The sequence below is a fragment of the Rhinopithecus bieti genome, unplaced genomic scaffold (assembly GCF_001698545.2).
Source record: "Rhinopithecus bieti isolate Rb0 unplaced genomic scaffold, ASM169854v2 scaffold_9663, whole genome shotgun sequence".
NCBI classification, from domain to species: domain Eukaryota; kingdom Metazoa; phylum Chordata; class Mammalia; order Primates; family Cercopithecidae; genus Rhinopithecus; species Rhinopithecus bieti.
The window spans coordinates 3417041-3443074 of record NW_016806456.1 but is presented as its reverse complement, the minus strand read 5'-3'; the positions used below and the strand labels follow the sequence as shown (position 1 = coordinate 3443074).

The 26034-nt window shown below is 35.5% G+C and overlaps 1 protein-coding gene across 10 annotated transcripts in view; it reads left to right on the top strand.

Moving 5' to 3' along the window:
* Positions 1–26034, top strand: part of FKTN (fukutin) — a 99030-nt gene that overhangs the window by 36903 nt on the left and 36093 nt on the right. For 6 of the 10 annotated variants that reach the window (XM_017876711.1, XM_017876708.1, XM_017876707.1 and 3 more), the window contains 4 exons: positions 1449–1581; positions 9022–9151; positions 11834–11967; positions 13522–13649. In XM_017876711.1, coding sequence (XP_017732200.1) covers positions 1449–1581; positions 9022–9151; positions 11834–11967; positions 13522–13649 — 525 coding nt within the window. Of the gene's footprint in view, positions 1–1448; positions 1582–9021; positions 9152–11833; positions 11968–13493; positions 13650–16706; positions 16878–25082; positions 25169–26034 lie in introns of those variants that run through there. The other 4 variants (XR_001886481.1, XR_001886479.1, XR_001886480.1 and 1 more) reach the window with 4 other exon arrangements.

The window sequence follows — 26034 nt, the reverse complement described above, 5'->3', positions numbered from 1 at the left end:
GAAGTTATACTTGGAGTATGAAGTTTCTAACCTAGAATTGTCCCTTTTATTCTCCTTTTGAAATCAGCAATAATGATGTTACAGTCTACTTTGAATAGCAGAATCTGATGTAAAGGTAGCAGTAAATATTTGTAAGGATTTTCACATTAAAAACTCCTTCTTAGCAACTTCCAGTGAGATAATTCTTATCTGTTACACTTGAGAAGTGTAAGAGTATGTTTATTCTTGCCTTCTTTAAAAAATATATATTACATATATGTTTTCTCTCTCTCTTTCTATCTGGAATCATGTGAGATTGCCTTCTTGTTAGTACTTAAAGTCACATATTTGAGAATGACTGAAAAAGGTATTCAAAACTGAAGTCTTCTTGTGTATTGAAAAGTCAAAAAACTTTTCCTGAACCAAGCCCATATTTTTTCAAAATGTAAATGACCAAAAAAAAAAAAAAAAAAAAAAAAAAAAAAAAAAAAAAAAAAAAAAAAAAAAAAAATGAGTAAGAGAAATGGAGAAAAATTATTTGTTTTTATTATTGATTTTTTTTCTCTTAATTTTAATCAAATTTTAAAGTATAACTTGTTCTCTTACCACTTTTTGCATGTTTTTTTATTAATCTGTTTATTGAATAACCTTCTTTTAAGGGAGAACAATTATCATTTTTCTTTTAGTTTTTTAAAGCTTTACGAATTTATTTCAAAGTTTAATAACTCAGTAAAGTTCAAAATTGTCAGTTACTTATTAAATATAAATGTGTAACAATAGATAAAAGCTATCTCTAGATTGTACAATTTTATATGAATAGGAATGGAAAACTCTCAAATAATATTTTTGGAGTATGGGATCCAAAATACATAAGATAGATTTGCAGATTAGAATTTTACCCATTAATGAGATTCTCAGGCCATTGTAATTAACTTGTGTGACTTAAGTGTTAAAACATTTACTTCTCTAAAAGTAAACTGATAATTAAAATTATGTCACAAAATTTTGTTTCTCCTTAAAATGCCAAAGTGTATATGAACAAGTACAAATAATATATAAACACATTAACCAAAATAATTAAAACTCAACTGTTTGATGTCGTATTTTTCAAGGTCATATTAAAATTGCTAATTGATATCTGATGTAATTGATGAAACTATGCTTGATGTTTAGTTATTTTGCTAATGTTTAATATTTGTAAGAGGCTGCCAGTATTCTGGGTTAAATCTTTTTAATAAATCTTTTAAAATTATTTATTATTATTATTTTTTTAAATTTTACTTTAAGTAGTGGGATACATGTACTGAACATGCAGGTTTGTTACATAGGTATACATGTGCCATGGTAGTTTGCTGCACCTGTCAACCTGTTATCTAGGTTTTAAGCTCTACATGCATTAGGTATTTGTCAATGGTCTTCCTCCCCTTTTCCCCGGCCCCTCATTAATAAATCTTAACTTTTGTTTTCAGGCCAGAGTTACAGCAAGTTACTCTTGATGGACTGGAAGTTCTCATTCCAAAGGATCCAATGCACTTTGTAGAAGAAGTACCACACTCTAGGTTTATTGAGTGTAGATATAAAGAAGCTCGAGCATTCTTTCAGGTTAGAGACAACCAAATGTGTACTTTTAAATTAAAGAAAATGTTGGGATTATTTTTTAATATTTGAAGGTGGGAAGATGAAGGGGCTTATGGAAAATAGAAAAGTAAACATCCTTTTTTGATATGTCTCTTTTCTTCTAGATTGTTTTCTTTCAGTTTTTTAAAAAGTAGATTAAAATTAACTTTAAGAAACTATTTTCTAAGTCAGTAGGTTGATATTTATTTATTATTTGAATAACTTTAATAGTTTTAGCACTGGCTTCTGCCTTGAGTTAAGATAGCCCATTAACTTTGTAAAAAGTGGTGTATTTTCAGTCCAAGTATGATAAAGCCACTATAGAAGATGGACTATGTAGATTTAGAAAAGACTTCATGAAAATAGTTTGTTTCAGAGTTGGCATTGAATATGATTTTTTTTGCATTTATGAAGGTTTTTGAAGATAAGTGCTACACAAAGACCAAGCGCTTTTAAAACTTTATTCTCTTGCTGCAGCTTTCAATTCAATACACATTTATTATGTTCCCCTGGCTTCTGGCCCTGGGGATATAAAAATGATTTTGAGAGGCATGAAAGTTCAGCTCTAGGAGATGACATGAAACACAGAGATACAGTGAAAACAGGCAAATTTACAGTGGCGTTTTGGTACCCGAATTTTTTCACTTGCCCTTTATTTTCTGGGGTTCCCTGCCAAGAAAGCTGTATCCATGAGGGATATAAAAATGAAGTATGTTACTGTCAAGTGCCCAAGACCCACAAATCTGAGGTTTCTCTAATCCAGTGTACTGGCACCTAAAGCCGAGTGGCACCTAAACCCAAGTGGGCCTTCCTAACCTTGTTTCCTTAAGTCATTGTGGAGCTGTGAAATTTATGCAGCCAGCCTCATGAATAAAAAGCTGAAAAGCCACATGCATGGGTGGGCCTACTCTAGTAGAAAAGTGCTGCCTGACATATGCCTACCACATAGTAACAGGAAGTAGACGAGATGGAGTTTTGTGCTTAAACTTGACCGCTCTTCCTGTCCTAAGGGAGTTTGCTGTGGTTGTCATGTCTATTATAGCAATTATCACAGTGAATTATGAATATCTTTCTTGTCCTCTTACCAAATTTTATGAACTGCTTGATAACAGGAGTGTTCTTTTATTTACTTGTGTTGGCCCAGTATCTACTGTACCTGGCACAAAGAAAAGCTCCAGTAGGGTCAGTTTTCAAATTAAAGTGAACATAGATGTATTTGAACACTTGATGGCGCCAAACAGTCTTAAATGTAATGCTTTGGTGTAAAACAAGCAATGAATTAATCTAATAGATCTCATAAAGCAGCCTCCTGTCTTTTTTTAAAATAATTTTAAAAGCACTTTTAAATACAAAAAAGCTGCAAGTACAGTACCAAAAGCTTTTTTTTTTTTTTTTTCTGAACCACTTGGGAGTAAGATGTTGACCAGATGTCCCACAACTTCAAAAAATTTAGTATTTTTTAAAACAGAGGAACATTCTCTACATGTCCTGATATGAAAGCTAGGAAATTAACATGTACATTTTTAGCATTTAATCCCTATTCAAGTTTTGTCAGTTGTCCCAGTAGTAACCTTTGTAATAAAAGGATTCGATTCAAAATCACACGTTGTCTTAATTTTCCTGTATCCTTAATCTTCTTCAGTCTGGGACAGTTTCTCAGTTCTTTTATTACTTTCATGACTAATACTTCTGAAGGTTACAAGCCAGATGTTTTGTGCAGTGTGCCTCATTTGGGGTTTGTCTGGGGGTTCCTCATGTTAGATTTAGGTTATACTTCTTTAGAAGGTATAGATGTGGTGCTGTGCTCTCATTACATCTCACTGGGCACTGCATAATTTTGATTTGTCCCATTACTGTTGATATTCACATTGTTCACCTGATTAAAGTGCTATCTGAAACTTCATATCTTTACCACTATGAAGTTTCTGGTTTTTTCCTTTATAATAATAAGCGTCTGGCAAGAAGTTACTTTAAAACTATGTAAATATTGTTTTCCTCATTACATTTTCAATTTATTTGTTCATATCAATATAAATTCATGGTTTCCTATTTTACCCTATGGGTTATAGTCCATTATTTTCATTATGTATTTTGATCTTCAGATTGTTCCATATTTGGCCAGTAGAAACTCTTCACAATGCTGTGTCTTTTTACTTGTCTCCATTATTTTTTGAACACTTTATTACTTTTTGGCACTATAAGATATTCTGGGTTCATCTTATAATTTTCCTGCCTCCACCCTGGGATCAGCCATTTCTTTAAGTCCTATTTCCTTTTAGAAGCCAAGACCTGGATGCCAGGTGTACCCATTGCTATTTGGGTTTTGCTGCAGAAAGTTTCTCTCAGTGGACAGGGGTAGGGTGTGTATGTCTGTGTGTATTTATTTCTGTGTCTATGTATTGAAACCTCTGAATTCACAATGATATCTCCAGTCCAAAGTTCCAATTAAACAACAGAGTTCATTTCCGTATTTGCAACTCCCTTCTCAAATCGTGAGAAACCTGACTCCCATTGTCCCTAATGTTTACTTAGTTGTTCAGTCGCCCTGTATGTAACCAGTCTTCCAACACGTGTCCTCCCCTTCCTGCCCCCACCATGTGGCTGTTCTTCTCACCCTACCTGGGCACTGCTATACCCTGCTGGACTGCACCCAGGAAGAGGCACTCTTCTTACCCTGTTCAGGCTTTGACTTCCCATACCTGGCTGCTTTTCTGCAGAGAGGCTCTCCTCACCCTGCTTGGGCCCTGACTCCCCACCCTGGACACTCTCCTACCCTCTTCATGTGGGTGCTCTCATTACCTGCCCAGGCTCTGACACCCCATATCAGGCAATCCCTTTGCACAAAAACCTTTCTTGTTCTGCCCCATCTAATGGTTTTAGTATCGAATAGTTCAGGAAGAGAGGCAGACTTTATTTACTTTTAATTGTTTTCTCAATCTACCATGAAGTTCAAAAACTAGAATAGCATACGTTTTCCTGAATTTGATTTTGTTTTAGCAAAAACCATCACAAGATAATTAATGAGCTCCAGTCTGTTGAATATCAGTGAAAAACCAAAAGGAAAGTTGGAAATACCTGTATACCTGGCCTAGGAATATCTAGATAGCAACATTCTTGTTTTACTTCTACTAATTTGCTCTAAGATTTTGGGTGATTTTCTGAGCCTTGCTTTCCTCATCTACAATAAAAGTTGGTACCTTCTATCATCTTATTCTTTGATATAAGATTTGTGCTTTTGGATTCCAGGATTCTTCTTGGGCTTTGTGTCCCCATTCATTGGCTGAATAGGAAAAATCAAACATGATATTTAAATTAGGATATTAATTTTGTCTTTTTTTTAGAGGTATAGTAATCCTGAGATTTGTACTCGGGAGTTATTTTTATTGGTTTACTTATTTATTTTATTTTTAACTTTTAAGTTCAGGGGTACAGGTGCAAGTTTGTTACATAGGTAAATTTGTGTTGGGGGGGTTAGTTGTACAGATTATTTCACCACCCAAGTATTAAGCCTAGTACCTATTAGTTATTTTTCCTGATCCTCTCTCTCCTCCCACCCTCTAAAAGGACCTACTGTGTGTTGTTCCCCTCTATGTGTCCATGTGTTCTCATCATTTAGCTCCCACTTATAAGTGAGAACACGAAGTATTTGGTTTTCTGTTCCTGTGTTAGTTTGCTAAAGATAATGGCCTTCAGCTCCATCCATGTCCCTGCAAAGAACATGATCTTGTTTATGGCTACATAGTATTCCATGATGTATATATACTACATTTTCTTTATCTAGTCTATCATTGATGAGCATTTAGATTGATTCCATGCCTTTGCTATTGTGAATAGTGCTGCAGGGAACACATATGTATGTGTCTTTATAATAGAATGCATGATTTATATTCCTTTCAGTATATACCTGATAATGGAATTGTTGGTTCAAATGGTATTTCTGTCTTTAGGTCATTGAGGAATAATCACACTGTCTTCCACAATGGTTGAACTAATTTACACTCCCACCAACCATGTATAAGTGTTCCTTTTTCTCCACAACCTCACCAATATCTGGGATTTTTTATTTTATTTTATTATTATTTTTTTAACTTGTTACAGTAGCCATTCTGACTGGTATTAGATAGTATCTTATTGTTTTTTATTGCATTTTCTAATGATCAGTGATGTTGAACTTTTTTCATATGATTGTTAGCCACATGTATGTCTTTTGAAAAGTGTCTGTTCATGTCCTTTGCCCACTTTTTAATGGGGTTGTTTGGTTTTTTTCTTGTAAATTTGTTTAAGTTCCTGATAGATGCTGGATATTAGACCTAATATCTATGGTTTGCAAACCATAGTTTGCAAAAATGTTCTCCCATTCTGTAGGTTATCTGTTCACTCTATTCATAGTTTCTTTTGCTATGCAGAAGCTCTTTATTTTAATTAGATCCTATCTGTCAGTTTGCTTTTGTTGCAATTTCTTTTGGCCTGTGCCTATTTTTGCCTGTGCCTATGTCCTAAATGGTATTGCCTAGGTTGTCTTCCAGGGTTTTTATAGTTTTGGGTTTTACTTTCAACTCTTTAATCTATCTTGCGCAGGATATTTTTAAATGAAAAAAAAAAAGTATGTATACTAAAATGTTTAAATTTTGTAACAGATGTTTAAGGTATATAGCTGTATGCTTGTCTGCACTTTAACACATACAAGGATCAGTTCTAAGAAATGGAATTTCGGGCCGGGTGCCATGGCTCATGCCTGTAATCCTAGTACTTTGGGAGGCCAAGGTGGCTGGATTGCCCGAGCTCAGGAGTTTGAGACCTCTCTGGGCAACATGGCGAAACCCTGGCTCTACAAAAAATAAAAAAATTAGCTGGACATGGTTGTGTGCACTTGTAATTCTGGCTATTTGGGAGGCTGAGGTAGAAGAATCACTTGAACCCACAAGGTGGAGGTTGCAGTGAGCCAAGATCATGCCACTGCATTCCAGCCTGGGCAACAGAGCGAGGAAGACTTTGTCTCCAAAAAAAAAAAAAAAAAAGAAATGGAGTTTCTGAGAGTATCATGTTAGGAAAAGTAGATTGGGGTGGGAATATGTCCACATGGAGGCAGTACCAGCAAGAGGTAACTATCAGACCTGATATTTTTGTACAGCATGAATTTTTCGTATCTGCTTTTTAATCCTTTTAGTCACTCTGTGTAGTAAGGCAAGGATTATCTTAACAGGTAAGAAAATTGATCTTTCAAGATGTCAGTAACACAGTCATCGCTGGTTGAGCATGGACTAAATCCTAGGTCTCCACCTCTTAGCTCCAGGCTTTTCCTACTACAACAAGCATTAGAACATGTATCTCTCATTCCAGTCATTTATTGTAAGAGCATTTATGGCTTTGAGGAAAGAGATGTATTCAAAATGAAGGATCGTGTGTAATTTGTATATTCTGTAGACAGTGACTTATCTGCAAGAAATTCTTCTTACTGAAGGTAGGGCACTTTTTGCTTAAGATTCGTATAGTCCATCAGGAATCTATATTCTTGCCTACTATACTGTAAAAGAATTACAGGATATTTTAGAATGTTGCAGGCCTGGGAGGGGCTTAATCAATCATTTATTCATTTGCCCATTCATCAGTATGTGTTTTTCAGACATTATTTGCCAGGCATCATTCTAAACCTGTAGATATAGTGATGAAGGATGTAGTACTTGCCCTCAGGGAACCATCTTTACAGTCTAGTGGAGGGAATATCAAATAAAATTGATGATTAGGATTAAATATGATATGAATTATAGTAAAAGTATTTACAAGTGGTAACTATCATAAGCTTGTTATGGAAAAAGATAATTCATTTGTCTTTGTATATCTAGAACCAAACATAATTATTTGTTCTACAAATGTTGAATAGAAACACTTCCTGAATAGGAACATTGGAAGAATAAATACATACGTCTTCCTGAGAAAATCGGGAAGTGTTTTGCAGAGGTTGGAGCTGAGACTTGAAAGATTTTGTTGGTCAGGGCCATATCAGACAAAGAAAACAACAGGTGTGGAGGCTTGAAAAGTTGTGGTATATTTGAGGAGTTACAAGTTATTGTGGTATATTTGGGGGTTTACAAGTTGTAAAATGAAGTGTGAGGAGAGTGCAGATGAGGCTGGACCCCAGTAGTCAGGAACAAGAACACAGTGTTTATGTCCACCAGGACAAGAAGTTTAGATTTTGTCCCATAGGTAGCAAAGCATCACTGTAGAATTTAGAGTGCTTTCCTCAGCTCCAGAACACTCTAAAAATGAAGAGAATCAGAAAACCAAGATGAGTAAATGGTATCTGTGGCCTTACAATTTGCAAGACATTTTTCTCCTTTAATCTTCACAGCCGTCCTACGAAGTATAATAATTATCTTTAAACAAAAACAAAAGAATTAGATATAGGAGAGATTTGTTTATTCTTACATTATTTCATTCATTCAACAAATATTCAGGCAGTACTCTACCCACGGGAGATATAATGATAAAATGAATTCACTTTCCTTATAGAAAGTGAAGATGATGTGCATATGATCACAGCTAAAAAGAAGTATGCTAGATTTGATAATCTGATTCAAAATCTCAGGCTCTTTCTACTATACTACACAGTCTCTAAAGACCAATAGAATCACTGAATGGTGAAAACATTATTAAATTCATTTTGTTTCAGCTCTGTTTGTAGCTCTCATAATTAGCCTTATTTTATCCTGACTGTCCAGCTACTAAATTGCAATGTAGAGGAGGGAACTGATAAAAGGATGTCTCAGCCTTTGGGAATCGTGGTTCTATTCTTTCCCTTTAAATTTATCTCTCCAAGAATCTACTCTTAATGTGTTCATTTTAATGTGGGACAAACAAGTAACTATAAAATGCGATTTTTATAATAGAAAAAATATTATATGGGGTTAGTTTTCTTTTTTGTTCTCTTTTCTTTTCTTTCTTTCTTTTTTTTTTTTTGAGACTTTTTTTTTTTCCCCCCCGGGGGGGTATAGGGGTGTGTTTTTTTTTTTTTTTTTTTTTTTTTTTTTTTTTTTTTTTTTTTTTTTTTTTTTGAGACAGTCTCATTCTGTCACCCAGGCTGGAGTATAGTGGTGTGATCTTGGCTTACTGCAACCTCCACCTCCCAGGTTCAAGTGATTCTCTTGCCTCAGCCTCTTGAGTAGCTGGAACTACAGGCATGGTCCACCACTCTCAGCTAGTTTTTGTGTTTTTAGTAGAGATGGGTTTTGCCATGTGGGCCAGGCTGGTCTTGAACTCCTGACCCCAAGTGATCCACCTGCCTTGGCCTCTCAAAGTTCTGGGATTACAGGCATGAGCCACTGTACTCAGCCTGGGGTTAATTTTCAAATTTAATTCAGATGCCACAGAAAGTTTCCTAGCAATTTAGAAATGGCTGTAATAGCTGATGATTTATTATATCTGTAGCAGTACCTTGATGATAACACTGTGGAAGCCATGGCCTTTCGGAAGAGTGCAAAGGAATTACTGCAACTAGCAGCGAAAACATTAAACAAATTGGGAGTACCGTTCTGGCTGAGCAGTGGGACTTGTCTAGGTAAAATTCTTATGACTTTCCATTTGTCTTTTTGTCATTTTTGTCCTCTCACTTTAGGGATTTCTACTTGAGATGACAAAATATCAGTGATATTTGAAGAGTCATATGTATAGACAGAATAAACATGAGTGCATGTAGCAAGGATCTATTGATTTCCTTAAAGAAATTAATTTGAGAATTATAAAAAAGATTGTTAGAAAGGCCATGTTTGTGTTTACTAAAATTTATAAATAATATGTATAAAATTTATATCAGAACATGTAGACTATACAATAGTCCCCCCTTATCNTTTTTGAGACGGAGTCTCGCTCTGTCGCCCAGGCTGGAGTGCAGTGGCCGGATCTCAGCTCACTGCAAGCTCCGCCTCCCGGGTCCACGCCATTCTCCTGCCTCAGCCTCCCGAGTAGCTGGGACTACAGGCGCCGCCATCTCGCCCGGCTAATTTTTTGTATTTTTTAAGTGGAGACGGGGTTTCACTGTGTTAGCCAGGATGGTCTCGACCTCCTGACCTTGTGATCCACCCGCCTTGGCCTCCCAAAGTGCTGGGATTACAGGCTTGAGCCACCGCGCCCGGCCAAAATGGAACAGTTTTAACAATACTATAATAAAAGTTGTGAGTGTGATCTCTGTCTCTCAGAATATCTTATTTTACTGTGCTCACTGTTCTTATGATAATGTGAGATGATAAAATGCCTACATGATGAGATGAAGGGAGATGAAGGATGTAGGCATTATGATGTGGTGTTAGTCTACTATTGAAAACTTCCTGGGCAAATCACGGAATGTTTCACAGAGGCTAGATCTGAGCCCTGAAATATTTGATTTAACACTTCTGAATTATTTCTGGAATTTACCATTTAATATCTTCAGAGTGTGGTTGACCACAGGTAACTGAAACTGCTAAAAGCGAAACCACGGATATGGGGGGACTACTATAGTTGATTATCGGATGATCTTTAAATTAGCATTTTATTATTTCTATCCCAAAGATGGTTTATTGCCTTTTTTAATAATTATAAAAAACCCTCTATTTCGTTACTTCTATACCATACAAACAGCTTGCATTGCACCAAATGTTTCTAATGAAAGGAACATTGAAGGGAGTGTCGTAAGGTCTTCCATCAACCTTTCCTTGGTCGTTGGTAGTATCACTAACTAGACATCACTGTTCATCTGACATGGACATACAGACTTTTCTTAAGCAAGTTGCTATTAGAATCTGTGAATTATTTCTGGATCTCTGTCCACTGTCCATTAAATCAAACTTCTTTGGAATTTAGAATTATTTAGAATCTTAAATTTTGTTTTTGTTTTTATTTGTTGTCTCTTGATTATCATGATAGTTAATTATAGCTGTATTTTCTTTTTCTTTATAATAACCGTATCTGTACAGAAGTTAATTCAACTCCTGCCTTTATAGGGCTAGGGTTGCCATCCAATTTATTGTTCAATTCAAGAGTCTTAGAGTGAAAGGAAGCACCATTAATAATTATGTTGGTACAACAGACATAAACTGGAATATATGGTTATCCTATCTATTAGCCTTTGTTGAAAATTTACATGGTTCTTCTTGCCAAGTAGCTTACCACTAAAAAGCGAAAAAAAAAAAAAAAAAAAAAAAAAAAAGGTACATCTCACACATCTACGTGATATTTGCTTTAAGGTTTAAGTTTTTAGAAACAAGATTGTTTTATAATGTGTGTCATCAAAGACACTTCATAGTCATTTGACATGATTTGTTTTGAGTTTTCAGTCTCGTGGTTTTCTTGACTTAAGGGCACTTATGAGGGAGTTGTATTAGATGATATTTAAGAAAACTTCTATTTTTAATTGTTTATAATTCTTTAATAGAATTATTTTAGAATTCCAAACAATATTAACCAATAGCAATGCCTATCAGGATAATTGTAATCATTTATTTACTTTTGAAAGAATTGGAATGAAATGGATTAGAAAGATCATAGGGGAGACCCAGGAGTCCTTAATAATATTAAGGTATATGTTTTATTTCTTCAGAACAGTGCTATAGCAACGAATTGAGAGCACATACATGGTAAACACTTAGAAATATCATTTGGCAGTGTGTTGAAAATTGAAGCTGCTACTGCTTTTTTTTTTCCATATGGCCAATCAGGTGGTCACTGTTGAGAGCTGTTAAGTTCTACAAATTATTCGTTAAGAAAAATATATTGGTTAAGCAAAAGAAATATTTTTTTGCATATCTTAACAGCCCCCTCTATCACTAGAGATTAATGATTAAACATTCTCATCAGCAAGTTAGTATTATTAAAGCTAATGGTTTGTTCAGAAGCTAAAATATATCATGAAAGTTTTTGAGAAAGCTGAGAGTGCTCAGACAGTAAAAATAGATACGTAGATAGCCAGAAGGTTCAGGTGACTGCTCAAACAAAGTCATTTAGTTTGAGATTTAATTTTTAAAAATAATTTTGGTAAAGCACCTTCAGTCTAATCCTGGGAAATAAAATCCATTCTGTAGCCCCAGCCACTCGAGAGGCCAAAGCAGGAGGGTCATGTGAGCCAGGAGTTTGTGTACAGCCTGGGCAATATAGTGAGGCTCTGTCTCTTTAAAAAAAAAAATCCTTGTTACAAATATAATTTGTTATAATAACTAATTTTTTCCAAACCTAAATTTTGTTAAAAAAAATTTAATCTTCTTTTTAGGATGGTATCGACAATGCAACATTATTCCTTATAGCAAAGATGTTGACCTAGGAATTTTTATACGAGATTACAAATCTGATATTATTTTAGCATTTCAGGATGCAGGACTTCCGCTCAAACACAAATTTGGGAAGGTCAGTAACAAAAGTCGGCTTCATTTCATAAATAATGTATCTCAATTGTAAAGTTTATATTAAGCAACTCAGATATGGGTAAGAATGCTACATACATAATTTTATCACTCAGTATTGACTAGGATGAGTTCAGCAGAAGCCTGTTACCACTTGTAATTTCTGCAGTATCTAGGTAAAAGCAAGAAAATCTGACTTTCTATTGGGTTGGTGCAAAAGTAATTGTGGTAATTGCCATTACTTTTGCAGCAACTAATAATAATGAGAAAAGAAGGATTTTGAACTCTTATGGGTGAATGTATTGCTATTATATTAGGCAACAATGTAATATAAAATCAATATAATATATAATTAATATAATAAGTAAAAATCCCACCCACCGTACCTGGAGTTACATTATTTCTCATGAGTCATTTAATTTACCGATGTCATTATCAACATAAAATATCCCATTGATTGCTAAGGGATAGAAATATAGAATCATTTCAAATAAGTACTTCAATTTCTTGTTTATCTTACATGTCCTAGGCTACAGCAGTTTGCTCAGACGTCAAACAGGGATAGGTCATTGTGGCCTACATGAAATCTCCCTCTAGACAATTTGATTCCTATGCCCTAAGCCCATGATCTCTTGCAATCATTTTGTTCTTAATTTGCTTGTCCCCTTGGAGGTGTTATCCTACAAGCAAGTAAAAATATGTTTAGTCATTAGAAAATTATTTTTTCCATCATAAATAATTATTTTATTTCACTAAAAAATATAAATAAAGTATTTTACTGAGGTCAAAGTCAAGTAATAGAGCTCTAGTTATTCAGCAAACATTTACCAAACGTTCACTATAAGTATGGCACTGTCCTCTGCACCTGGGACACAAAGATGAATAAATGATAGTTCTTACCCTTGAGAAGCTCACTGTCTAATTGAGAGGGGGAAAGACTACATACATAATTATTCAGTGATGAGTGCTGTGGCAGACATATGTACCAAGTCCAATGGGAACGTAATTATTTGTATGATAAGTTTTCTTTAGGGAAATGTTCTCAGAATTATTTACATTTTTTACCTTGACTTTTATTTTTTTCTTTTTTCCATGTGTGTAGTATAATGATCTAAACTATTTATGTGTGTGGCTATGAGGAATACCACTTAAGTACTTATTGATTGATTGTTATGAGAGACTTATTTCCTGATAGTTTTATTTGGTTATTAAAGGAAATAATATTTCTTTGGTACTTTTCCTTTTTTAATCAGAAATCTGCTCTGGAATAGGATGTTTCTATTTTTTTCTGCAGTGATAATTACCATAAATCATTTACTCTGAGTTATCATCAATTATAAGAAACAACATTATTTTAGATGCAGTTAAGAAATTAAATGATATGTTACTGATGCACCCCAGTTTCAGAGGTGCTTTAACTTGAAAAAATGTGCATCTTAGAGTGAATAATCTATGTATGTAAAACTTAAGAATCTCTTTCTTTATTTTCTTTTAAAAAAAGGTTTTGAAAATGTATTTCCTTTGTTTCAGTGTGTGAAGGTTTCCATCTTCCCCATAGGTAGAAGACAGCTTGGAACTATCCTTCCAGGGAAAAGACGATGTAAAACTTGACATTTTTTTCTTCTATGAAGAAACTGATCACGTGTGGAACGGAGGCACTCAGGCCAAAACAGGAAAAAAATTCAAGTATGAATCAAATAAGTACTTATAAAGGCACTACAGAAATAATTTCAGGAGATAGAAATAAAGAAGTAACTGAAAATGAAAAGAAAACCAAAAACCTTTTTCAGGACTCCATTACTAGCTAACACTTTTCTTACCCATACAGTCCAGTTATGCCTGTGAAGTGAAAATACCTAGAAGGACAGTTTGTGAGGAGGAAGTGTCCCTGGGTTTGTCAGTCCAAGTTGATGATACAGCTCGTCTATTCTCAGTTCTGAGAGAGAGAATGAGAATGGGAACCTGAAGAGCATGGGTCTTTGAGTCAGGCTGACCTGGGAAAACTTAGCTCCACCCTAATTTGTGGCCTTCAGCTTTTCTGAACAGTAATCATTTTATCTATTACATTGAGTAATTCTACTGTGTGTCAGGCACTATTCTGAACATTTTACATCTATTAACCCATCTAATCCTCATAACAACCTTCAGAGGTAGATATTCTGAAGCCAGTGTGATTGCTGTTGAATCTCAGCTCTTTATTTTACCAGCTGTATTACTTTGAGCAAGTTATTTAACCTCTCTGCCTAAGTTTCCTCAGCTGTAAAATGGAAATTATGTAGAAATTGCCATATAGAGTGGTTTTAAGGATTAAAAGAATTAATACACAAAAAGAGCTTTGAGGAGTGTCAGGATGTCCTGGGTGCTAAGTAATTATTACCTGCTGTTACTAATACAACTATAGTTGTAATAGTAGTAGTAGTAGTAGTAGCTAAGTAATTATTACCTGCTGTTACTAATACAACTATAGTTGTAATAGTAGTAGTAGTAGTAGTAGTAGTAGTAGTAGTAGTAGTAGTAGTAGCAGCAGCAGCAGCAGCAAAGAAAACTATTTCTCTTTTTAGTCTCATGAGAAATTTACAGATTAGAGACCTGTATAATCATCTCAATATTAAACTGTTATGTCTGTTCTTAGAGAACTTCTATGAGAATGTCACCTTTTTTCTAAGAAAGTAATTTCTAGAGCCAGTATTAGAATACTATTATTCTTAAATTTATTTCTAAGGCTTGAATTTTTTCTCTCACTGGCATGATCCGAAACCTGCAAACCTCAAAAGAACTGTTCATTTCCAACTACTACATTTCTGGAGAGAAAAAGCTTCTTTCATTCTGCTTTAACAGCTCTTTATAGTAGCAGTGTTTGGGAAGTGTGAAGTGTTCTGATTATTTAACAAGAGAAATGAGCAGTGATAGAACTGTCTGGACAGATGGTGTGAGTCCCAGATTTTCTATCATATTACTGTGACCTTAAAAGGCAGAGAAAAGAACAGGAGATGGCTGAGTAGAGTAGTTTCTTTGGAAGATTCCCCTAGCCATATGCCATTTTTATTCTTTTCAGCACTATTTAAGAAAGTGTAGTATTTTAACACTACTATTCCTTGGGGATGAAGAAAACAAAATGTTTAAAGCTAGTCAAAGGGTCTTTTAATGGATTTTAAGTTTTGAATACATTATATATTACATAGTTAAAACATTCAAAGAATGTAAAGGATGTGTGTGAAAAGCAAACCTTTCTCCATCCTCTGCCCCTCCTTTTCCTGTTTCTAGTTGCCCTTTCCAGAGATAAACATAATTACTCATTTCTTATGTATCCTTTCAGAGACAAACATATGCTTGTATACATATAGTATTTATGTTCATCTCTCCCCCTTTATGCAAATAGTATTATAGTATATTACACACTGTCTGTACTTTTCCTCACATATCTACATATCTTGAAAAATGTTCCAAATGAGTATGTATAGAAATAGCTGCATTTTATTCCATTGTATGACAATACCATAATTTATTCAACCCATTCCCTATTGATGAATATTTAGGGTATTTCCAGTAGTTTGCTGTGACCCTCAGTTCTGCAATCACTATCTCTGTCCATCTGTCTTTATGCATATGTGTGAAACCCTGTGTAGGATAAAGTATTAGACTCAAATTTTGGGGCTAAAGGGAATATAAGCATATTTCAATTTTGATAGATATTGCCAAATTGCCCTCCAAAGAAGTTTCCCCAATTTATATTCTCAACAACATAGTTTGAGATTATGGGTTTATTTTTTTTAAACTGCACCATCTATAAAGAGAGTTAAATTTGCTCAATATTTGCCACTAATCAGTAACTAATCAATTATTTGTAATCAGTAACTAAATCTACCATACACCAAATATAGCTGGGAGCACATTAGAATTACTGTGAAACTAGTCAGTGTAATGTATCATCTCACCTTCTCCAAAGGTCTTTTTGTCTCTATAATAACCTATTTTTTATTTTATATATAGTTCATTCTGAGAAAAGCTTAATAATGTAGAATGCTTACTATTTTTTTGAAAGGCAGAAGAGGAACTCAAGAAGGAAGAAAAAAGATTTTCTTCTAAACTACACTGCAGGCCTACCAAATGATATCTTTGGTCCTAAGATTTAACAATATATTAACAGTAATAATAAAGATATCGCTACCAGGATATCTGCTGGCTATCAGGCACTATGATAAGTAGTTCATATATATATATATATATTCTGGTTAATCCTCATACTATCCCTGTGGGTTCGGTATTCTCACCTCCAGTTAGACATTAGGAAACTAAAGCTCAGAGTGAAGTAACTTACTCGAGGCTTTTGGCTGTTAATGGCAAGACCAAGATTTAATGCCAGACCTGTTTGACCCTTAAGCCTAAATGCTTTCTTCTTAGAGTTAATAGGTTAAGTGAATGAGTACATCTAATGCATTTAGAACAGTATCTGGCACATTGTAAGTATTGTGTAAGTAGTAGCTACTGTCAGTACTGTGTTATTATGACTATTACTGTTACTATTATTACCATGCTGCACTGGCATAAGGTATAGTACCTTCAGCACAGTGGTAAATTGGATTAGTAATTTTCTAGGCAGGCATTTTCTTCCCCCATCTCATGATACTCATTCCGTCTTTAGTTCTCGGTCTTTTCACTTCTTTATAGGAAGCCCTTCTTTTACTTGAAATCCAAATTCCATTTAAAAATATTGACCGGATTCTTTATTCTGTTTTTCTCCAGCATCCAAATCTGCCAGTAATAAAAGTGACGAATATAATAACTATGCCTCCAGAATGTGAAGTTTTATTCCTCAACTTCACATTTCCTAAAGATGCTGCCTAGATTTATTTGATTTTTCTTTCTTTCCCATTTTGAATCAACTGGAATGGGTAGAAACCAGACGTTTGAAAGGTAATAATAATAGTGAACTGTATTGAATACTTACTATGAGCCAAGCACTATGCCAAGCTTTTATATGTGTTATCTTATTTAATCCTCACAATAAGTTTGTAAAGGAGATTTTATCATAATCACCTTTATTTTATGGATAAGCAAATTAAGGCAGACCTGGGTCAGACCTAGGTATGTATCACTTCAGAGCCCATGTTCTTACCAGTACACTATGTAATGTCACCATGATCTCTATCATGTTGTTAATACCCCCTCCATGAAAACATTATCAGGGTCATATAGCTACTGCTACATCCTCTAATAGGAAATCTACTCCTTGGGCTAGTAGTGGGTTCCTTATACCTTCTGATAGTTGCAGCTTCTGCTTATTGGATAGATCTTCAGAAAATTCACATTCATCCTCTGTGGACCACACTCCCATCCAAGTGTAGATCCTATGTAATTTATCACTTCATTTCTGTAAAGTGTATTTACTAACTGCTATGTGCTAAGGATACTGATGTGACTCTTAGTTTCTGCTCTTAAGGATCTCATGATCTAGGCCATGAAACATGTTAAAGTACTGTGATAGCAGTACTGTAATCAAATATGTATAATCTATAGTGTTTTTGTTTGTTTGTTTGTTTTGAGACGGAGTCTCACTCTGTCACCCAGGCTGGAGTGCAGTGGCGCGATCTGGGCTCACTGCAAGCTCCGCCTCCTGGGTTCACGCCATTCTCCTGCCCCAGCCTCCCGAGTAGCTGGGACTACAGGCGCCTGCCACCGTGCCCAGCTAATTTTGTGTATTTTTAGTAGAGATGGGGTTTCACTGTGTTAGCCAGGATGGTCTCGATCTCCTGACCTTGTGATCCACCCGCCTCGGCCTCCCAAAGTGCTGGGATTACAGGTGTGAGCCACCGCGCCCAGCCTAATCTATAGTTGAAGTACCGAATCAGCCATATCTAAAAACAATGGCAAAGAAGTGTGGCTTAAAAGTAGAGAAATTTGTTAGGTAGACTTAGAAGAAATGTGGAAAAAGTCCTAAAATAGGTTTATTTAACTATTTTAAATTAGTTTATTTCTATTTTTTAATTTAAAAAATTCTGTGGACATCTGTATACATAAAGTAAAAACTTTATTAAGGGGTTGTTTCCTTCAATAGATACCCAAAGGTAGAATTATTAAGTCAAAAGATATGAGCCTTTTAAAGAGTTTTGATACATATTGCCAGGTTGCATTCCTAAAAAGTTATACAAATTTTTATATAGTCACCAACATAAATGAGCATGCTTAGTTTGCTATATCATACTGAGTCTTGCATTGTACTTACAGTCATTCATGACTCCCCTGATAGTTTCTTTGAGTAACTTTTTTTTCCACTTTCTTTTTATTATCCCAAGGTATCTTCTATCATAAAACCAGGTCAGTCATTAATAGCAAGTTACCAACAATTATTACCTTTCTGGCCAGGCACAGTGGCTCATGCCTTTAATCCCAGCACTTTGGGAGGACAAANAATTCTGTGGACATCTGTATACATAAAGTAAAACTTTATTAAGGGGTTGTTTCCTTCAATAGATACCCAAAGGTAGAATTATTAAGTCAAAAGATATGAGCCTTTTAAAGAGTTTTGATACATATTGCCAGGTTGCATTCCTAAAAGTTATACAAATTTTATATAGTCACCAACATAAATGAGCATGCTTAGTTTGCTATATCATACTGAGTCTTGCATTGTACTTACAGTCATTCATGACTCCCCTGATAGTTTCTTTGAGTAACTTTTTTTTCCACTTTCTTTTATTATCCCAAGGTATCTTCTATCATAAAACCAGGTCAGTCATTAATAGCAAGTTACCAACAATTATTACCTTTCTGGCCAGGCACAGTGGCTCATGCCTTTAATCCCAGCACTTTGGGAGGACAAAATGAGAGAATTGCTTGAGCCCAGGAGTTTGAGACCAGCTTGGGCAACAAAATAAACCCTGTCTTTATATAAAAATTTGTAAAAAATTACCCAGGCGTGGTGGCATGTGCCTGTAGTCCCAACTACATGGGAAGCTGAGATGGGAGGATTGCCTGAGCCCAGGAAATCTAGGCTGTAGTGAGCCACATTTGCACCACCGTACTCCAGCCTAGGTGACAGAGCAAAACCAGGAAAAAAAAAAAAGGAAAGAAAAAAAGGATCATTTCTTTAACTATTCCTAACATCAAGTGGCTTTTAGTATACATCTAACCCCCTCCCTGTCATCCTAGTCTCCCTTTCAAAATCCAGCTTTAAAATATTACAGTGCATTTTGAATGTCTTATTATAGGTGTTTGTTAGACACTTATTATGTAGAGACTTTTATATTTAAGCTTTATACAAGTGTGATTTTAGCTGAGTGAGCCCAGGAATTACAAGACCTGAATTCAAATCTGAGTTCTATTTTTTTGTGTTGTGTAACCTTCCGAGCTTCAGATTTCTCCTCTGTAAAATGGGAATAACACTGTGTGCTTCACAGGGCATAATGCTTAGATTAAATAATGTGTAGTTACCCGATTCAGTGCTTGGCATATAATAGATTCACAGCTGTTTGCTAATTCTAAATTAGGCAGGCAGAGCATAGAAGTCTCATTAGGAAGATTCTTTGCTAGGTAGCAATTAGAAAAAAAAAAATCACATAGTGAATTAAAGCCTACCAAATGTTACAAAGATGAATATAAACTTGTATTCGATATAACTGCAGAGAGATATAGTTTATAGGAAAAAAACGTGTAAAGAGTACTGATTCTATGGAAGTTTTCTCTGAAAGTGAGGGTTGAGTCAGCACAATTTGAATGAATATTGTTGAATGGGGAATTGCTCTTAAGTTAGATTTGGTTGCCTCTAGGAAAAGAGACTTAGGGCCATGTAAAGATGATATTGGGCAATGTTGGTAAACTGGTTAATTGCCAGAAGGTCTTGTTGTTTGGTGGGGTTTTTGACTGGATGTAATAAAGAATCTCTCTCATAAGGCTTTTGGTGGAGAATGTAGTAAGACATTAGTCCTATTGATGAATATTGTTCCTCAATATTCCATCATGGAAAGCTGGTATAGTGAGGAAGACTTGGGTGGTTGAGGACTTATGCTAAACAGGAGGTGACTGGAAGAAATGGTAAAAGGACTTAGCACCATGCCCGGCTATGAACAGGGGGAGTCCAAGAAAACTAAATGTCCAAAATAACATGTAAGTTTATAATCTTAGAGCTAGAGAAAAATTAGGAAATAGTGGATTATTATGTTTTTAATTGAAGTGTAACATACATACAGAAAACTATACAAAGCAAATGTATACCTCCAAGAATTATCGAATGAACAAATGTGTGAGCAGCACCCCAGTAAAAAGAAAAAAAAATAGGTGTTTGTCAGTACCCCAGAAACCCACATCATTTTCCCTCACGATCATAGCTTCTGTTTCCCACAAGGTAACAGCGATGCTAACTTCTGATATTACAGTTTAGTTTTACCTATTTTTTTATTTGATATAAAATAAATGATATGTTGCTGGCTTCTTTTCATTCAACATTGTATTTATGAGAACCATCCATATTTTTGCATATTGTAGCTCTTCAGTCATTTTCTTTGCTGTGTAGTAGTTAATTGTATGAATATATCACAAATATTTATTAAGTCCACTAACCCAAATATTAGTTGGATATTTGGGCTGTTTTCAATTTGGGGCTATTACAGGTGATGCTGTAGTGAACATTTCTGTATGTGTCTTTTAGTGCCCTGGTACATATTTATCTTAGTTTGCTCAGGCTGCTATAACAAAATACCGTAAACTGGGTGACTCATAAACAACAGAAATTTATTTCTCAGGGTTCTGGATGATGGGAAGTCCAAGGTAAAGGTACCAGCATGGTCAGGTTCTGGTGAAGGCCCTCCTCCTGGTTGCAGACTGTTGACTTCTCATCACATGGTGAAAGGAGCAAGCAAGCTCCCTTGGGCCTCTTTTATAAAGGTTCCATTCATGAGCGTTTCACCCTCATGACCTAATCACCTCCCAAAGGTCTTACCTCTTAATACCGTCACCTCGGAAGTTTGGATTCAGCATATGAATTTTGAGGAGACATAAACATTCAAACCACAGCAATGTTTTTCTATTGGATTTACACATACAGTGTGGGATTGCTTGGTCATAGGGTATTCATATGTTCAATTTCAGCATATTGTTTACAAATAGTTTTCTAAAGTGATTCCGAGTTACATTCCAGTATGTTATAGATCTTTCCATTGCGCCACATTTGTACCAACACTTGGCATGTCAGACTTCTTAATTTGTAACCATTTTGGTAGATGTGTAGTGTTACCACATTTTAGTTTAGATTTCCATTTCCCTGACTTAATGAAGGCAAGTTCATGTTTACTGACCATTTGGATATCCTCTTTTGTGAGTTACCTGCTGAGTGTCTTGTCAGGTTTTTTTTGTCTATTTGAGTTTTCTGTCTTTTTCTTACTTGGAAATATCTTCTCCCAATTTGTGCCTTTCTTCTTTCTTCTTTTTTTTTTTTTTTTTTTTTGAGACAGAGTTGTCACCCAGGCTGGAGTGCAGTGGTGTGATCTCAGCTCACTGCAACCTCCATCTCCCAGGTTCAAGCAGTTCTCATGCCTCAGCCTCCCGAGTAGCTGGAATTACAGGCACTTTCCATCACACCTGGCTATTTTTATATTTTTAATAGAGATGGGGTTTCACCATGTTGCCCAGGCTGGTCTCAAACCCCTGACCTCAGGTGCTTCCTCGGCCTCCTAAAGTGATTGGATTACAGGCATCAGCTGCTGTGCCAGCCCTTCTTTACTCTCTTAATAGTGATTTTTGGTCAATAAAAAGTTATTTTAATGTAGTTCAGTTTATCTATTATGGCTAGTAGTATCATGTCCTGTTTAAGAAATCTTTCCCTATCTCAAGATAATGAAGCTATTCCTCTTATAAAACTATCTTCTAGAAACTTTATTGTTCTATGTATAATATGAAGTAAAGATCAACTTTAGACTCTATACTTTATTTGGATTCACTGGCTTTTCTCTAATGTGCTTTTTCTGTTCTAAGATCTAATCCAGGATACCACATTGCATTTAGACACTCTACCTTTTGAAAGTTTTTTTTGGTCCAAGATTTTAAGCTTGTCACTGGTAATACTAGATTACCATACATCATCGCATGTTGTGTTGCTCTCTGTTTGAACTAGCTTCTTGGTACCTCTATCTGGAAATAATCTTCTCTTCCTCTGCATTTCTATAGATTTTCTTTTTCTTTATCTCTCTCATGCTTTATTGGAGTACTTTTGCTAATTTGTCTGTCCTTTCTACGTGATAGATAAAATCAGGCCTGGTACATGTTTGGCTAAGTGAGACCTGAGCCCTACATGAAACTAAGTCAGATCCTCTAAGTGTAGTCTACACTGTTTTGTTAAGATGATGGGGTGACACTAGGTTGATGACTTGATCCAACCTAACACTGTTGGAGAATTAAAACCATAGAGTTAAGTTAGGCTAGTCGTTTTCAATCATTCTGCTTCACAAGAAGTTAAAGACTAGAGGTAGTTGTTGAATCCTCACTCATTGTCTGTCTCAGCTTCACAGATTGATACTGTGCTCCTACAGTTGTAACTCCAAGAAACACATTTGTCTTTTTAGTACTTACAGCTGTGAAGCTAAAGGCAAATTTGAATAATTTCTTTAAATGAGTGTATTTAAAACATTGACTTTTCTAAGAATGATCTCATATTTTCTGCTCTGTTTGTGCCTTTATATTTTACAACATACAGATTATGTCTTAGGTCTCCTTAATTATACCTCCAAACCTCTAGTAAGTAGCAGGTGCAAAATTGAGGAATTGAGGAAAGAACTTTGAATGCATGTTATATGGGAATTGTATACTTATACAATATGTAGAAGTGGCAGTTATTTATATAGCAAGCTTTGTTTATTTTTAATTAGAGAAGATTGCCTCCAGATGAATAAACAGCAAATCTTTCATTATGTGAAGTAAATTATATTTTTTAAAACTGTTGTATAGTTTGCTGTTTGAACATAATTCTATAAGATATTATATAGGTTAGTATTCTAAGAGAAATAAAAGCATGTTTTCAGTAAAAGACTTGTATAACCAATGTTTATAGCAGTCTCACTCGTACTAGCAAGAAATGGAAGCAACCCAAATGCCCATCTTCTGGTGACTAGTTATAAAATTATGATACATTCAAACAATGGACTAGCACTGAGCAATGAATAGCAATGAAATACTGATAAATGTAGTAACATGGATGAATTTCTAAAACATGATGCTAAGTGAAAGAAGTCAGATAGGAAGAGTATATACTATGTATTTGCTGTTATTTGAAATTGCACAGGAAAAACCAATCAAGAGTGTAATAAGATTAGTGGTTGCCTAGGGCCAGGGTGGGTTGATTGCTTGACTGCCAAGGGGCACAGGGAACTTTGGACGGGGGCTTGGTAGAAATGTTCTATATCTTGATTATTGTGGTTACACAGGTATACACATTTGTCAAAACTCATCACTTAAGATGGATGTATTTCATTATAGTTAAGTTATAACTTAACTCAAAAGCAGTTACCTCAAAAGAAGTTACCTTAAAAGTTTAAGACTGGGCACCGTAACCCATCAGCATTTGGGGAAGACCCGGTGAGAGGATCACTTGAGCCCAGGAGTTCAAGATAAGCCTGGGCAACATAGGGAGACCCCATCTCTACAAAAAAAGTAAAAACTAAACTTAAAAAAAGTTAAAACGATAAAAAACGGTTTGTGACTTAGAAGACTGATGCTAAGAGAAAAAAGATATGAGATCACATGTTGAAACTGAGGGATATATGCAACCAAAAGCAATGAATTTGATCAGGGCAGACCTAATTGCAATGATAAACTTTGAGACTTTCACATATGATTTAACAAATTGGGTAATCTGATAGTAAAAAAGCCTTTTGTATTGAGTATGAAAATTGAAATTATAATTTAATTCTTTTAAAAAATTATCCATTATATACAAGGAGAAATCCTGTAAAAACTGTCTGAAGGAAAGCAAGCACAACTGGAGTCTAACTGGTTGTTGAAGCACTATAGATCCAGTTTTGGGAAGTTATGCAGTTATCTAGAGCTATAGAGTTTTTGGAAGTTACGTAATTATGTCCCAAGGCTTTGTCCTCGGGCATTGAGGAAAACTTTAGTACTTATTTTATATTGATAGTTTTTAATGTAGTCATTATGTATATACATTCAGGTATTAAATTATATCAGTCCTTACAGGGTTTAATTTGTCTACTCCTTCTCCTTGATAAAATAAATGTGTTCTTGTTTCTCCTGTGGCACAGATGAGTACTAGTTTGTCACTGGGGCAGTGGTCTTATGGGGATTGCATAGTAAAGTTAATAATAGGATAAATGGAATCACTCAATGTACAGTCGAAGTCAGTAGGAACATGAGGTTTAAGAGGTAGAATTTTACTTTATAAAACATGTATATTCCTTACCCCCCATATATAATATGTTAAAAGTTTAGGACGGGGGTGGAGAATGGGGTTAATGAAGATCTCAGAGAGACTGTAACCCAGCATAGGCTCTGAAAAGTGTGTTAGCAATTCCTCACACTCCTTTTGCTTTTATTAACTATGGTGGGATTGTGCCAAGTTTAGTAAAAGAGGTGGCTAAAGAAAATACTGGGCAGCATACTGTAACCTTGGTTTTCAAGAGTTGAGTCTGATTCTTAGATGACTATTTAAGGGCAGCATTGGTGGTAATGACTTATAATTAATATGACACAGTCATTTTCCCTTTGCCACACTTCCTTTGCTCCAAACACAAAGCACTGATGAATATATCTAAAAGACAGAGGTGAGCTAAAAAAAAAAAATAGAGTAAATGATGAAAAGTGATATTTAAAGAGAATTTACAAATTAAAGACTGACAAGGAGGATAAATAATAAATCCAAGATACTTCTTAAGAAAACCGATATCAAAACAGAAAAATTTTACAAGATACCAGAGAAAATGGGTTGCTCACAAATGAGTAGCAAGTATACCTTAGCAACAATAGAAGTCAGAAGATAATGCAGTAACATCTTCCAAAAGCTGAAGAGAAATATTTGTCAACTTAGAATGTTATGTGTAATTAAAACTAACATTCAAGAATGACATCAAAGTAGAGAGATTTACATTTATAGAAAGACTAAAAGTTTATGCCTTACAGATCTACACTTAGAGACATATGAAAGAACCCAGAAGGAAGACATGATATATATGAAACGATGGTGAACAGAAAAATTCATTAAAAGGTCAGTGAATTTGTTAACCATTGCCTATAAAAAATAATGGCAATTATTATATTAAAAAGAGAAAGGAAGCCAGGCACAGAAAGACAAACATCACATATTCTCACTTATATGTGGGATCTAAAAGCAATTTGAACTCATGCATATAGTGAGTAGAAGGATGAGGCTGGGCACAGTGGCCCATACCTGTAATCCCACCACTTTAGAAGACCGAGGTGGCCGGATCACTTGAGGCCAGGAATTCAAGACCAGCTTGGCCAACATTGTGAAACCCCATCTCTAATCTAAGTACAAAAATTAACCAGGGATGGTGGCACATGCCTGTAATCCCAGCTACTTGGGAGGCTGAGGCATGAGAATCATTTGAACCCGGGAGTCAGAGGTTGCAGTGAGCCGAGATCACACCACTGCACTCCAGCCTGAGCAACAGGCACAAGACTCTGTCCCCCTGCCCCCCCCCAAAAAAAGGGGGAGGCGCGGTGGCTCATGCCTGTGATCCCAGCACTTTGGGAAGCCGAGGCAGGCAGATCACCTGAGGTCAGGAGTTCAAGACCAGCCTGGCCAACATGGTGAAACCCCGTCTCTACTAAAAATAAATAAAAAATTAGCCAGGTGTGGTGGCACACACTTGTAGTCCCAGCTACTCGGGAGGCTGAGGCAGGAGAATTGCTTGAACCTGGGAGGCGGAAATTGCAGTGAGCCGAGATCGCACCACTGCACTCCAGCCTAGGCAACAGGGTGACACTCCATCTCAAAAGAGAGAGAGAGAGTAGAAGGATGGTTACCAGAGGCTGAGAAGGGGTCTGGGGGGAAGGTGGGGATGGTTGATGGGTGCAAAAAGAAAATAGTTATAAAGAATGAATAAGACCG